Consider the following 16,043-nt stretch of genomic DNA (forward strand, 5'->3'; position numbering starts at 1 on the left):
ATCCCAATTTCATTTTTTAACTAAAATAGTATTTCTCTATATTTTCTCTTTCTAAAATATTATAAAATCATACAGAGGAATAAAGCTTAGCACTATAATAGTTTATTTTATTTATTTATCAAAAGTATTTCAATATTTAGATTACTTATATTTCAACTGGAGCTTTAAAGTCTGGTGGTAAATGGTTCACGACTGTGAGTTCCGCCACGTGGAAACGAATCTCAGCCACTGAAATATTCACATGTGGTTTTGTAGCTCTCTGGGACTGAAGACCATTCTAGTGCAACCCATGTCCCTCGTGTAACTCTGGTCACCGTGTGGTCCGTAGTTGTCTCGGTCTCTAGTCTAGACTCACCTCGGGTGAGGGCCAGGACACCTGATATTATTCACAGCGTCCCAAATAAACATGCCAAATTATAATTTAGAACTGCGGTATGAACCAATTATTTTGTGAACTAATAATTAGGCCATCTATCCATCTATACATATAAAGTTTGATCCTGAAAAATTCACCACTTTCTTCTCTATATCATTTCTTGAAAGAACTTCTCCATATCATTTTAAGGATTTCTACATGTCTTTTCTGATCGTGGGCGATTGAAGATTACGAAAAGTTCTAGGCTTTCATGCACCTTATAAGAAACGCATTGACATCTGCTTGAATATGAAACTAATGTTGCTACTGAGCTGCTTGAAAATAATCTAGTGGCTATTTACCGGAGATTCCATTCCCACTCGAAAATCTGTTTTCGATCTGATCAAAGGATATCTCGGGAATCTGATTCCAATACGTGGCTGAGATTATCATTACTGGAGTTTATGACAGTACCAGACCACCAAGGTGAATCTACCAGCACCACCGTTAAAATCCGACCCCCATCGCCGCCGGAGAATCCAAATGCCATTTCTATTCTCTTTCAAAAGCGCAGGAAGAAAAAGAGAGATTAGTACTTTGAATGAATGGCTTTACAACCGTCCGATCAGATAACTATATTACATTTTTACCCTTTAAGAAACAAATCCCACGATGTTGAAACTCTTAGTCAGACTTGTATCTGTATTGTTTCGACGGCAGATGTTTTTTTCTTTGAACAACCGGCAAATGTTTTTTTACTCTCTTTCCATTGTTTACTTAATGCTTGCTCAATGCTTTGACATGTCATTTACGAAACACGACTTACCTGTCATTAAGACACGTGTCTTTTGATCGTGGTTCTGTGTCGTTGGATTTGTGACCAGTGTCTCTCTTTTTTTGGCTATAAACTCTTTTTGTTAAGTTGAGTTTAGTTTCAATCCAAATTTTTTGAATACTTTGGGTTTGGGTTTCAAACTTTCAATTCAAAGTAGCACCAGATTCTCACATGCAAGTGCGATGTTTCCGCTCTTACCCTTGTTTTACATCTTCCAATTAAAAAAATGCAAACCAATTACATTTACATAAAAGTCTCCTTAATGATTTTTGGTATGGACAACTAAAACAAAAAAGATATACAATTAGTTTATATTACTTTCAATTTCAAATGAGAATACATAAAATATTTTTAAATATTTTTAAAAATCTAAACATATTTTAAATTGTTTAACTTTTTGCTACTAACCAAGTAAAACAATCACTCACATTTATAGATACTTGAATTTACGTGTGGTGTTGAGACCAATACCGGTCCCGAGGGAAAGCATTAGAAGCTCAGGCTTCCGGCCTTGTTAAGTTAAGTATTTAACATGCCATTGATTCCCAAAAGTTTCAAGTAGTTTTTTCTGTGATAACCAGGTTAGGTGTTTGATTCCTCCACCGGTACTGGTTGAGACCATAAGTTCGAAACAAAATTTAAGATATAAGAACTTATATCATACGTATAACAAGGTCAAAATTTTACTGTTAACAAATATTTCCTTGTTACACAAAAAATGTCACTTTACAATTCCAATGCAAATTATACTTAATATCAGTTAAAAGTTAATTGCAAACTACATTGGTTTTATAAATAATTATATTTACCTCAAATACTATTAGTCAGAAAGATGTAATTAATAACAACTTACATATACTTCCGTTACTTTCTTAGCTAAAGTGTCAAAGTGACGGATGCAGTAAGAAATACTCCGCGTGAAGTACAGACAGATCACTAGCTTAAAGGATTTTGCAGACTCTTCAAGGATTTCCTGCTTACGAATGGCTGCTGACGATTCCAACCCTTGCAGCATATATGATAATTTCTCGAGAACCTTATTGATCGATGCAAGCATTACTTTATGTTTTTTTTTTAACATAGCATTACTTTACGTTAGGAACATATTTTCTAGAAGAACAGGTACACACGATGTTGATTTTGCTACTGTTGTTATTCCAACTAGGGCCGGCGTCCGCGCTGCGCGCGGATTACATGTTTAATAAAAATCAGGTGAATTAAAATTGTGTGTTTTTTGGTTTCTGAAAAGTTAAGTTTTGTTTTTTTATACAGGGGAGAAGTTCGAAACGGTGATCATTTTTTTTTAAAAAACAACTGTAAGTATGAATAATAAATAGTTTTGAGGAATTCGATATTTGAATGAGAAAATAATCTTTGTGTGTGACAATTTAATTGATGTAGGAAGTGGTAACGTAAATGTTTTAAAAGTTGACTGGTGGTGTTTGCTATGAGGCTTAGGATAGCAGTTTATTCCTCTTTTGGAAGCGTTGAATGATATCAATTTCGTTGTTAAAGTAGAAGCGCGTTCCAGGTGTTGCTGTGAGTGATAGTTTTTCTGAAAAAGGCAAATATTTGTTAGCATTTAGTTTTTTGTAAAGTTTATGTTTAGTTTATTACCTTCATGTATCCGTGGAATGATACTTGTGATGATTACGACTTGTTTTTTCCTTGTTGATATGCGATTTAACTCTCTGAAATTAGATGCCTCCTTGTCCCATAAAGTTAGACGTACCAATTTCGATCTACAAATAATTATTGTATTAGATTTTGTTTAGTTGTAAACCAATTATTACTTAATAAAAAGTTTGTACCTGTCTAAACGTAATCCAATGATGATTTTTGAATCTGTGTAGTGGTTATATAAATCACTTCCTTGGATGAGGCAAATGCGGCCAACAACATCTGTAGGAATAATTTGGTTGTTTGGAAAAAAATTAGGATTTATTTTTGTGTGAGAGAGTTTTTGTTTTTTTTTTACCTGGTAGGAAGTTGGTTTCACTTGCTAAGCTGATCAACTGGGTGTAGCGTTGTGGCCGGAATATGTATGAAGGAATCGGTGCAATGTTTTCTTGAATCAGTGTAATAGTTGTTGTTTCTTTGATATTGATTATGTATGGTTGATCGGTAAGCCTGTAACGTTGGTTATTGGGGAGGAGATTAAAATATCTAATGTGATAAATTTTTCCTTCTTCGAAGCGTTGGTACATTGTGTCAGACGTAGAAATAGGTACCTTCCCCTCCATTTTTTGTTCCTGTTTAGTGGTTAGAAGCAATCATTTGAAATATAGTTGGAATAATTAAAAATATGAATTTTAGACAAACCTGGATGTCAAGACATATGAAAGTTGTCCCTAGGAAAGCATCTTTATTTTTGTGATTTGTGATGGGCCAGACCCTAAGGATCCTAACGATTATTGGATGAGGTTCGAGGGTGTTGTCCTAATTGCTTTGATCTTGTGGTGCATGTGCTACATAGATAAGAATGAGAATTAGTATTTTTTTGGCAATTTTGTTTAAATTTTTTTTTTTGAAGTGAACATAGTTAGGGTGTGTTTTTTTTAAGTATTGTCATGGTTTTTTTTAAAGTTTAAGTAGGCTGGGCCATAATTATAGGTGGTAGTAGTAAATTTGTTGGGTGGGTTTGATAGTAGAATTTAGTTTTTTATAGAAATTTACAGGGACTGTGTGTGAAATGAGGGGGTTTTGTTATCTTGGGCGTACTATTTTAAGATCAAAGGGAACTTAGGCGGTTTGCACATTGTTATAGAAAACAGTTGAAATAAAAAATTGTCTGAAATAATAGAAAATGCAAAAGAAAATAGTTTGAAAGTTGAAATAAGTAATGGGATGGGCTGGAAAATTTTTTAATCTGGCCCAACAGCAAAGAGACGGAGACAGCAATTTCGTGAGCGAAACCGGTTAACGGGCTGGGCTGCAATTACGATTTGTTGGTCTGGGTTACCAGTGACGTGGCAGAATGAATGGCTGAGAATATTTTGCCTATGTGGCATCCTTTATAACATCCAAAATTAGTAGCTTTTATATAGTGGGATGTTAGAATACTGGAAATAACAAATGTCATGTAAAAGTCAAAATAGACCATGTTATGTGAAACAAAAAAAAATGGCAGAAGTGCTTACTCCTAAGTGGGTTAGTTTCTTTGTCCATTAAATCTGATTTGTTAGTCTCAGCATCATTTGAATCATTATTTTTTTACAGAAATTGCATTTTTTCTTCTTCTAAAAACCAATGAATTCAGTAAATAAACATACAAAAATAAGAAGTAATCCATAGTTAGTGAATATAATTCCAGCGGTCGTTCTAAAGATTTATATCCCAAACACTATTATAAGATTTTTTTTGTAATTTCTAACAAAAATAACAAAACAAAATATACTTACACTTACAAATGCTCATACAAATAATAGTTGTTTTACATTATTTTTTTAATTTGTAATCTCGGGGCCCGTAGAATGGGTAATCCCTAGTGTAAAAGAAAACTACTTGTTCTAGACGGGCGACCCTTGTTTATATTTCTAGAATAACTTTTTTTTTTGGTAAACGGCACGAGACCTGAGTCTCCTACACTTTATTTCAAAATAAATCAACAACTACAGGTAAACCCGCCGAGTTCTAGACATCCCATTACAATCCTCCAACAAAACAGGAGCAACATGCTCTGGAGCCGACTCAAAATAGTGTAAACCAAACGGTAAAGAAAACGCATAGTTAGCTAATTCATCTGCTAGACGATTAGCCTCCCTATACACGTGAGAAAATTTGACTAACCAGTCTCTTGAAACAAAGCCATAGCACAAACGTACTAGGAAGGACAAGGGGTGTGCATCATGAATCCCTGTCTGAAGAAAGCCCACCACACTTTCAGAATCTACTTCAACCTCCAGCTGCCGAATACCACGGTCCCATGCTATGCACATGCCATAGTACACACCCCACAATTCTGCTAACGGAGCAGAGCAAATACCAATATTAACCGCAAAGCCCCCTTCCCACGTCCCGTACTCGCCCCGCACAACCCCTCCCGCAGTAGCCAGACCAGGATTACCTCGAGCTGCTCCATCCGTATTTAGTTTATACCAGCCACTCTCAGGACACTTCCATGCTATCTGCTTCTCTACCCGACCCCCAGCAACTGATCTCTTACTTAGGATCTTGTTCGCGTCCATCACTTCTCGGGCTTTATCTCTAACATACTGCACTCTATCTCGACATTTCCCTATATCACCGAAAACATACCCACATCTCCATTTCCAACACCACCACACCGTAACTGCAAAGATTGTTGGCCACTGGCTCCCATTACCTGACCTATCACTCGCGAGATTGTCATAGAGCCACTCTAGAAGAGGTAGGCTGAAGAAGCGATGCTGTCTACTCGGCATAACACTTTTCGTCCATAATCCTGCTGCTGCCGGGCAATCTCGAAGCACATGGAGGATAGTTTCATCTCCATTTTACACAATCTGCACACTCCATTATCACTCAAGTGTCTACGCTTCCTCTCCATATTTGTCATGATAACCTGATGAGACACCAACCATAGGAAGACACGGACTCGTTCAGGAGCCACTAGGCGCCACACGCGATTATACAGAGCTTCCATATTCGGTCTTGGTACTCTATCTCTAGTCAAAAAGGCATATGCAGACTTAACCGAGAATAGACCATCCTTACTCTCCCCCCACGACATTCTATCACGGGCCCCAGTAACATCATCAATAACCATTGCAGCCAATCTTAACCGGTCATGTATTGATGTATATGGTTCGATAACTTGAGTTACCCAGCCAGTTCCACTCTGTCATAAATCCCGAGCCCTTGCCTCTAGTATCAGCTCCGGTATGTGCACCATACTCAAGTTCTGCAGAGGTTCGTCTAACAACCATTTGTCTTTCCAAAACCGGACCCTGCGCCCATTCCCTAAGATCCAACGCGTCCCCGGAACAATCACATCTCTGATACCCACCGCTATGCTTCTCCAAGTCGGTGACCAAGTCCCCTGACCTATCAGCCATGTTGGATCATATAACTCACCTACTTTAAATTTTTTCCTCAGGATCTTGACCCACAAAGCATCCTCCGTAGTCAACAATCTCCATCCAAGTTTTGCTAGTAAAGCAATATTCATCTCCTTTGCCAACCTAATGCCAAGTCCCCCTTCTCTTTTAGGCTTACAAATTGCGTCCCAAGACACCAAGTGTTGCTTTCTGTTCCCTTCACTACTTCCCCATATAAAGCCTCTAGCGATCTTATCCAGTTGGTTTAAAGTTGATATCGGCAGTGATATAGTGCTCATCGTATGAACCGAAATAGATGTGAGAACAGATTTGGTGAGCGTTATCCTTCCTGCCAAACTCAAAAATCTACTCTTCCATCCAGCGAGCTTAGATGAAATCTTCTCAATCACTTCCCCAAACGTCTCCTTATTAATTCTTTTCTGGAGAACTGGCATACCAAGGTACTTACCCAATTCCTTCGTTCCTTTAATACCACTTTCATTGCTTATCGAATTGGCTAGATCCCGGTGAATATTCTCAGAGAAAAAGATTACAGATTTTTCCAGATTAACTTTCTGCCCCGAAGCCCCACAAAACCTCTCTAGGACCTTGCGTATTACTCGAATCTGCGCTATCGAAGCCTATGCAAATAGGATCAGATCATCTGCGAAACAAACATGAGATAAAGATGGTCCACCCCTAGATAATCTGATCGGCTTCCACTCCTTATTAGCTACTGCGAACTCAATCTGATGGCACAGTCTCTCCATGCATAACACAAATAGGTATGGGGATAGGGGATCACCTTGTCGGAGTCCACGCTGAGGCGTAAATGATTCTGTCCTTTCTCCATTCCACAACAGGCTCATTCCAGGATTCGTAACACATTCCATGATCCATTTAATCCAAATCTGAGGTAGGTGTGCTGCATTGAGTGTATCTTCCAAGAAATCCCACCTGATTCTGTCATAAGCCTTCTCAAGATCCAGTTTAAGAAGCATCCAGCCTCTTCGCCCTTTCTTCCTCCTCATTGAGTGAACTGCTTCCTGGATGATAACAATATTATCCTGACTCAGACGACCAGGAATAAAGCTTGCTTGTGCAGGTCCTATAAGTTTAGGCATCAGATGCTTCAGTCTCAGCACCATCATCTTTGTTATGATCTTGAAAAGAACATTACATAAGCTTATAGGCCGGAACTGCATAATTTTTTCTGGCTTGAGGACCTTCGGTATAAGAACCAGCATGGCATCATTCATGCCCTCTGCGAGAATTCCCGTTTCAAAAAACTTCAGCCCAAATCTAGTCACAGACTCACCCACCACGTCCCAGGATTCTTGGTAAAAGATAGGTTGGTAGCCATCCGGACCTGAGGCCTTGTATTTACCCATCGATCTCACAGACCTCTCCACATCTACTCCCGAGAACTGTTTATTCAAACTCACCAACTCCTCCCGTGTAAAATCAGTGAAGCCTTGCTGAGGGAGCTTCTCTGTAACAAGATTGAGGTCCTCAGTCGAATACAGTCTCTTATAATATTTTGTAGCTAGCTTTTCCAGTTCCTCGGACTGATCCACCCAGCGGCCATCCTCATCCTTTAGCATCTCTATCTTATTTCTCTTCCGCCGTACTATTGTAGTTGTGTGATAGTACTTTGTGTTCCTGTCGCCCAGGACTATCCATTTTTCACGCGATTTTTGATACCACAAAACCTCCTCCTGCTCGAGGACCACATCAAACTCTTTCTGCAGTACCGCTTCCTTCAAGAGTAAATCATCACATGGGTTTCTCTCCAACTGCTCCTGAATCTCTTTAATATCTCCTAAAAGCTTTTCTTTTCGTTGAATAACATCTCCAAATATCTCCTTATTCCATTTTTTAAGTTTGGATTTTAGAGATACCAATGCCTCCGGAGTACTCAGTTCACCATTCCAAGATGTCGAGAGTAGCTCTTTAAAGCCTTCATGCTTGAGCCACGCGGCTTCAAACCTAAACGGTCGCCTCTTTGGGTTCCCCCTCTGCTCAGGTTCTAGTTGCAGGTAGAGTGGTGCGTGGTCTGATGCCAGGAACGGGAGATGTGAAACCGCTGCCTCTTGCCACCTTACTCGCGCATGGGCGTTACATAAGACCCTATCCAAACGCTTCGCCACAAAGTTCTGCGTCTCCTTTCCTCTTTTCCATGTGAATTTATTCCCCTTAAATCCCATGTCCACCAATGCAAGCTCATTAATCCATTCCCCAAATGCCAGAGAATCTGGTGAAAGCCTACCATTACCTCCAGTTCTTTCATCCAATCTCAAGATAGTGTTAAAGTCTCCACCAACCAACACCGGTTCATCAATATTCTCCAATACTCTTTTAAGCTGCCCCCAAAGCCCACTACGACGACTTACTGTAGGAGCAGCATAAACAGCGAGGAGATGAATGCTCTCCGTCCCAATCACCACCCTAGCGTGAACAAACTGATCCGACGATTCCAATACCGTAAGAGCTCCCGCCTGATCTCTCCACAATAGCCAAATTCCACCACTTTGACCAGTGGCATCAACCCGAAAAGAATTATCAAATCCCAAATTCTGACATATCTTTCTCGCTTTTTCTCCACCCGCATGAGTTTCGAATAGCGCCAGGACGTCAGTATTAAACTTCTTCAAAATGTACCGAATCGAGCGTCTGAAATTGGGTTTATTTGCCCCCCGGCAATTCCAGAATAAGCAATTCATCATCATCAATATGTCAAGGTATATACGAATTACCGGAGCCCCCTGTTATGCAAGAGAAAAGATCCCTCCATCTCCCTGCAGGTTCGTCTGTGTATCAGCCATTTTTTGTTCCGCCACGCTGATAGTACTCTCCATGGGATTATCCACCTCTTCATCACGCAGTAGCAGAGTTTTAGATCTAGTCTGACCGTTCTCCACGCTATTTTTGAACACACCCCCAGCTCTCCCTGTCGTAGTATTTTCCACTCTCAGTCTCTTTCCAGATTCTGATAGGCTAATTTCTCCCTTTGTCGGCCCAAACACCAGCCCTCGAACAGGCCTATTGTTCACTTTCTTGGGCTTTCCTCTACTACCCTCAATCAATTTTCTGTTAGCGGCCCACTTCTCCTTATGCGCTCCTTGTGAACTAGTTGAAGTACTAGCTTTCCCGCTAAAGATCAAACCTTCTTTCACTTGCGAGAAACCTTTACCTTTCCTGTTCTGAATATTAATGTCCTGATTCTCCTTATTCCCTTCACCAGTAACCATATCCTCCTTTGCTCCATCCACATTCATAGTCATCTCAAGGCTGCTATACTTGTTCGACAGTGCAATATTCGCGGTCTCCTTGATATTAGAGGTCTCATGAAGGCTCTGCTTAGTTACCTCACCTGGTTCTCGTATCACAATACCCACCTGCCTCGACACTTGCGTTCCTCTTCTCACTCCCTTTACTTGAGTAAACCCATCCTCCTGCGGAGGGATTTGTTTAGGTACCGATGTAGGGAGTACTGACGTCTCCGTCTGTAATGCCATATTAGCCACTCTCTCCGCAATAGTTTTTGGACACCCATGGACTAGATGTCCGTATATTCCACATTTAGAACATATTTCAGATAGCCCTTCATACGCTACAAAGTATCTCTCACCATTAATCAGCACTGTCCCTTTCAATAGCTTTGCTAAGTTGACTTCGACACAAATTCTTGCAAATCTTGCTCTCTCAAAGTTCAGCGTGGTTATGTCTACCCGAACTGGCTTCCCCAAACCCTTAGCAATCCCCATCAGGATCGACCGGTGATAGAAGTTCACTGGGATATTTGTTAGTCTAACCCAGACCGGCGTTGTAGCAATGTCATCTCTTAAGGGATCAAATTCTGGTGACCAAGCCCTCACCATGAGATAACTACCGAAGACTCTCCATGGACCTCCTGTCAGCGCTGCCATATATTCATCCTCCTTTTCGAAACGGACCATGAAAAACTGCCGAGGCAAGTCCATGACGTACATTGCTCCCTTCGGATTCCATAACTCTCGTAACTTCCTACTCAAGGCAGATATCGCAACACTCCTTCCCAGAACCCTAACGATCATGCACTGTTTCCACATCCCATTCATCGCTTCCAGCACCTCTGTCTCAATCGTGATAGACGGTTCACCATCTTCTCCATTAGGGAACTCCACTCGAAGTCTCTCCGTAATAAAGTCATCATCGATCAGTTTCTCCGGAACCGGCATCCCTCCCTCACTCGTCCCCGCTACCTTGGATGCATACGAGGGCACGCAGTCTGGTGGATCCCCTGGTGGTCTTGCTCTCTCTCCCACATCCATCATGGTCGCATCTCGATCTCCTGACTCTGAAACCCTAGTTTCGCCAATCGCCGAAACCCTAACGCCGCTCATCAGCTATAGGCTTACCTATCTCTAAATTTGATTATGATAATTTTGAGTTATTTCTAGAATAACTAACCCTACTTTATATATTTTTAAAATATATAATAGTTTTATTATAAATACGGATTTACCATAATGCGTCTTGTGTAACAGAGTTCCTCTATTTATAGAATAGTATTTTTATATTTTTTTCTAAAATAAAAAAGAAAAAATTATTATAAAAGCATAATGTAGAATAAAAGTCACCGCTATAATAGAATTTTAATATTATAGGAAATATATATAAAAAATGAGTTGGAAAGGATCTTCTAAGAATTTGCTCTGTTTCAACATAAAAGCCGTCGAATATATGACAAATCAATTGGAAAACTTTGAAGGAATAGAATCTTTGACCAATCCGTAATTAGTTTGATTGTGATGACGTCACTTAAGTATTTTACCGTTATAGATGTTATGGTCCTTTTGATTGTTACGTGAAACAGGCCTGCTAATAAGCAATGAGAAAACAAACGGAAAATATTTAAAGACCACAATAAATGTTAACAACGACCAAAAACCTATATAATCACTGAAAGAACTCGAAAATGTAATGTTAGGATTCCTTAGCTTGAATTTACTTGGATTTGAAATCGATTTAAGAACAAGAAGGAATAAGCATAAACTAAAGACACAAAAATTGTTTACCCGGTGCTCACCGCACTTCTCCAATGTGGAGAAGCCGCTATACATCACTGGGGCTGAGCACAGCCAGCAATCAACTAGAGTAACTCAAACTTGAGCTCTCATCGGTCTACAATGGTGGTCTCCTCTCTCTCTCACTCGTCTACATGATCTGTTACAATCTCAGATCAGTTTCTCTCTACTCTAAAGAAAACGACGAAGAAGATAAGGCTTTATATCACAGCCTTTTACATATACTCTCTCACGTGCCTCACGTGACTCGGGTTACACTTAACATAAGTCTAAACCCTCTCCTTCAATCAGTATATTCTCCTCACCAAAGAGACCGTAATATGATATAGGGACACTTCCTACAGAAAACAAAATCCAAAGTTAAATAATTTTCTCCGTCTAATTTTAAATACAAATGGCGTCTAGAGCAACATCCATTCTCATCCTCTTCTTTATGTTATCTTGTGAGTTGTTGTCTTTATATCTAAGAAAAACTACCTGAACTTCTTAAAACGTGCATAAATCTACATTGACTCTAACAGAAATTAGTCAACCATTAACAAGATAAGACAACGTCGTTTTAATATATATATATTTTTTAAAATATGTTCATTTCAGAACTCAAACCCGTGCCGGGATATCCTCTTAAAGGGGTATACTAACAACTAGACTAAATTATTTTTTTGAAATATTATTACAAATTGAAATTTCTCATTATATAAACTACCATTTTTCTTCATCTTATCCAATTTAAAACTTTGGTGATTGACTTATATATATTTTAGTTATCGTTTAATATGTCTAATATTTTGTACAACATATCTTAGTAAAATAAGGTAAAAGGCCTCTTAACATTTTTGAACAAAATATCAAAATATATAATATTAACTTTGAAAAAAAAATCCACTTAAGTTTAAAATTAAAAATAATTTAAATAAGAAAATTGTATAAATAAATTCAAAGTTTTAACCATATTTAAGATCATATAATAATAAAAATATTTATTTATATTTTAGTAGGATATAAGTTTATTAAATATATAATAAATAAAAAAACATGTTAATGTATTTATATAAGTAATTGTCACCAAAATTTTAAATTGGATAAGATGAAGAATAATAGTAGTTTATATAATTTCAAATTTGTAATACTATTTAACAAATTACTTTTATCTAGTTGTTAGTGTGCCCATTTAAAAGGGTATCACAGCACGGTTTGAGTTCTGGAATGAACATTTATATATTTTTTAAAAAATAGATATATATATATATATATATATATATATATATATATATATATATATATATATATCAAAACGACGTTGTCTTATCTTGTTAACGATTGACTAATTTCTGTTAGAGTCAATGTAAATTTATGCACGTTTTAAGAACTTCAGGTAGTTTTTCTTAAATTATAATTAAGTTGAGGTCGGTTATGGCACTGACCATTTGTTCGGGTCCTATTTGGCACGACTGAGAGTGTTGGGGTCGAAATTGGCACTTTTCCTCGTATATCAAAACGACGTCGTTTTATCTTATTAACGGTTGACTAACTTCTGTTAGAGTCAATGTAGATTTAGACACGTTTTAAGAAGTTCGGGTAGTTTTTTTGAATTATAATTGAGTTGAGGTCGTATTTGGCACTGATCAATTGTTTGGGTCGTATTTGGCACGACCTAAATTGTTGGGGTCGAAATTGACACTTTTCCCAAGTCTAAACCCTCTCCTTCAATCAGTATATTCTCCTCACCAAAGAGACCGTAATATGATATAGGGACACTTCCTACAGAAAACAAAATCCAAAGTTAAATAATTTTCTCCGTCTAATTTTAAATACAAATGGCGTCTAGAGCAACATCCATTCTCATCCTCTTCTTTATGTTATCTTGTGAGTTGTTGTCTTTATATCTATTTTTACGTGTGTCTTAAAACTAAACTAACTTTGAAACATGTCTAGACATGTTGATCAATTCATTTCATTTTTATCTAGCGAGTCGAAGTCCAACCGTTTAATTTAATCAATATTATAAACGTATATATCTTTTACCAGCCATTTTTTTTAATATTGGTCAACAATATATTTGTAAATACAAATGCTATGCTCTCGTTACCAACTTACCGTCTACAAAACATATTTTTGCACCCATTTTAGCTATCAACATTATCAGCAAAAACAAATGGCGTCTAAAGCGTATTCTCTCTTGTTCATTTCACTAATTTCTACATGCAAGTCTATTTTTCATCTCTTGATCGTCAATTTACATACAAATTCTTTTAAGTTAATTTGGTTTATTGATGTGTTGATATTAGGTATGAGATCAGTGAGCATACCTAAAGCCAAAGCGGCATTCGTAAAGTAGCATGCTGTACTGTAAAGTAGATATAGATTGTTTGATTGCACCGGTTCAATGTCTAGAGTCACGATGTACGTGTCCGCTTATCACCACCCTCAAGCAGACAAAACCTTAACTCAAAACCAGCGGAGACGCCAATAGGGTGGAAGACAGCAAGTGATTGTGAAGATGAGCTCATTTGCGTTTTTGGAAAATTTGTCTGTGAAAATTCAGAGTGTCACTGTTTAGATAGTTAGAAACTTATAGAAAATTGAAGAGTGTTATGTGTATGATGCAGTGCCGGCGGATCTAGAAACTTTTTTAAATTTGGGAACAATATTATAAAAATACTACTCTATATATTAAATATGTAATTAATACTAAAATTTTACATACAATATTATATATTAATCACATATTAACTATTACGATACTTTAAATTACTATACAATACTCTGTTTGTTTCAAAATGTTACATATTCTAGTATTTAATATTCCCTCCGTTTTTTAATAATAGATTTTTTAGAAAATATTCAAAGACCAAAATAAATGTTAATACCGATCAAAGACCTATAAAATCATTAAAAAAACCTCGAAAATAATAAAAATTAAATAATTTTCTCCATCTAATCCTCTATATATTAATTAATGAATACTTTTAATAATTTAACATTATTTTTGATGTGTGATTAACAGAAATGTCATTATTGATATGACAGTTTCGTAACCATTCTAGGCCCACATATTATAGTAGACATAACTTACTAGCATATTTACAATAAAATGACATTAGACATATTTGTTACATCATAGACTGTTAAACAAAGGAATCGGCCATCAATAACCAGTTAACTTTAGCGGACCAGGCGAAATTTAAATATAAATCAGACCATCGCGTTATTTGTTCGGCGGTCGTGTATCATTTTTTTGGCTGTCATATATCGTTTGTCAAAAAATGACTTATACCTTACTTGACCTGATGTAAAATAAACTTATTTCACCTATACGTATTATGTATATGGCCAGAGCCTTGGTGATTAGACTTACACTCTATAAACTTTCATTTTAATCATTTTTGTTATTCCTCATGTAGAACCTATAATACTCCTTAGTCTGACCATACATTTCTTTGAATGTGTATATATATCTGTATAATGTGATATTTTGGTCTATTATATGTATATCCAGATATATAAGAATATTGTTGTTTCTAACGAATTACCACATGTTTATTTATTTGTTTATATATATATCTGTATGATGTGATATTTTTGGTCTATTATATGTACTAGGTATTTTGCCCGCATATGCAGGCATGATCGTTTTACTAATAATTAGTGATATATATATATTATGATTTAAATATCATAACTTATTTTTTATATTCTTAATCATTTTAGTTCTCTTTGATTTTTATTTCGATCTACGTCTTCTTAACACAAAGGAAAGCTATAACTATGAGACCAAAAAAACATAACTACATATCAAATATTCCATACAATAAAGTAAAGTAAGAATGTGAACTTTTGATCTCTCTTAATCTACTTCGTATTTGTGAACCATAAACATGAATTACCTTACCAAAAAAACATTAAAACACACAAAAACCAAATAAGCACAAAATAAATAAAAAGTATATAAAAAATTAAAGTTCGATGATAATTTTGAAGAATTGTTTTTACAGAAAAACGAATTGAGATAATGACAATATTTCATTGGTTTACTTGATCAATATAGACATTGACTTATCTTAATATTTCATAAGTTTACTTTTAATAAAAGAAATAATAGATAATGATAGTTTTATTATTAAAGTTAATTTATGATTAATTATATAAAGATAAATCTAATTATTCATTAAAAATATATTTACTTTTAGCTGTTTTAGAAACTAAACCATTAAAGACATGTTCATAACATGCTTACATAGGCAATTCTCTAAATTTAATATCAAAGCATATTTTCGTATAGATTAAACAGTAATAAAACATACACGTGAAATAACTAAAGTAATTCAGAATACCTAATTCATAATTTCAAATTCCATGTAACAAAACCGATTTACTCCTAGTATTTCGAACTCAAAGAAAGAAGAGAATTATAGAACTCCAACTATAAAAACCAAATATCAAAAGTACGTAAATATAGATGTCAAAAACTATAATCAAGAGAACTTGGAATGAATGAAAAAATTGAAACTATATAGTTTAAAACATCTTACATCATATGAAAATAAGAATTGGTCCTATCTTTTTAAAAATAATTATAACTGTAATTACAATTACAATTAGAAATTTTGAAATAGTTATGTTATTTAAATTAATGATTTAAGATAAAAACTAATAAAAATTATAATTTCAATTAGAAATTTCGAAATATTTAAATTATTTAAATTAATAAATTAATTAGAAATCAAAATATTTATATTATTTAAATTAATAAATTGATGATTTAA

General features: G+C 36.0%; 2 protein-coding genes and 1 long non-coding RNA gene across 3 annotated transcripts; 1 reads left to right on the plus strand and 2 right to left on the minus strand.

The window, feature by feature from the left end:
• Nucleotides 1–4: 4 nt before the first annotated feature.
• LOC125580178 lies at nucleotides 5–2,865 on the plus strand. Its single transcript, XR_007317923.1, has 2 exons — nucleotides 5–2,402; nucleotides 2,463–2,865. It is a non-coding gene; the product is annotated as an uncharacterized LOC125580178 (long non-coding RNA).
• LOC125580176 lies at nucleotides 2,351–4,266 on the minus strand. The gene is made up of 4 exons (XM_048744298.1): nucleotides 3,169–4,266; nucleotides 3,002–3,092; nucleotides 2,808–2,932; nucleotides 2,351–2,745 (listed from the first exon to the last, which is right to left on the minus strand). The coding sequence occupies exons 1-4, from the start codon at nucleotides 3,431–3,433 to the stop codon at nucleotides 2,645–2,647; spliced, it is 582 nt and encodes a 193-aa protein (XP_048600255.1). The 5' UTR covers nucleotides 3,434–4,266; the 3' UTR covers nucleotides 2,351–2,644.
• Nucleotides 4,267–8,950: 4,684 nt separating this feature from the next.
• Nucleotides 8,951–12,504, minus strand: LOC106420332. Its single transcript, XM_013861188.2, has one exon. It carries the CDS (start codon nucleotides 10,591–10,593, stop codon nucleotides 8,977–8,979), a length of 1,617 nt encoding a protein of 538 aa, XP_013716642.2. The 5' UTR covers nucleotides 10,594–12,504; the 3' UTR covers nucleotides 8,951–8,976.
• Between the last annotated feature and the right edge of the window lie 3,539 nt (nucleotides 12,505–16,043).

The sequence above is a fragment of the Brassica napus genome, chromosome A2 (genome assembly GCF_020379485.1).
Source record: "Brassica napus cultivar Da-Ae chromosome A2, Da-Ae, whole genome shotgun sequence".
NCBI classification, from domain to species: Eukaryota; Viridiplantae; Streptophyta; class Magnoliopsida; order Brassicales; family Brassicaceae; genus Brassica; species Brassica napus.

What these genes read in the sequence shown, in the direction of transcription:
- LOC106420332 (XM_013861188.2), bottom strand. Translation starts at nt 10,593, where the DNA reads ATGAGCGGCGTTAGGGTTTCGGCGATTGGCGAAACTAGGGTTTCAGAG.
- LOC125580176 (XM_048744298.1), bottom strand. Translation starts at nt 3,433, where the DNA reads ATGGAGGGGAAGGTACCTATTTCTACGTCTGACACAATGTACCAACGC. An exon ending in TGAAACCAACTTCCTACCAG is followed by an intron (nt 3,093 to 3,168) that starts GTAAAAAAAAAA and finishes TTATTCCTACAG; the next exon opens with ATGTTGTTGGCCGCATTTGC. An exon ending in ATTGGATTACGTTTAGACAG is followed by an intron (nt 2,933 to 3,001) that starts GTACAAACTTTT and finishes AATTATTTGTAG; the next exon opens with ATCGAAATTGGTACGTCTAA.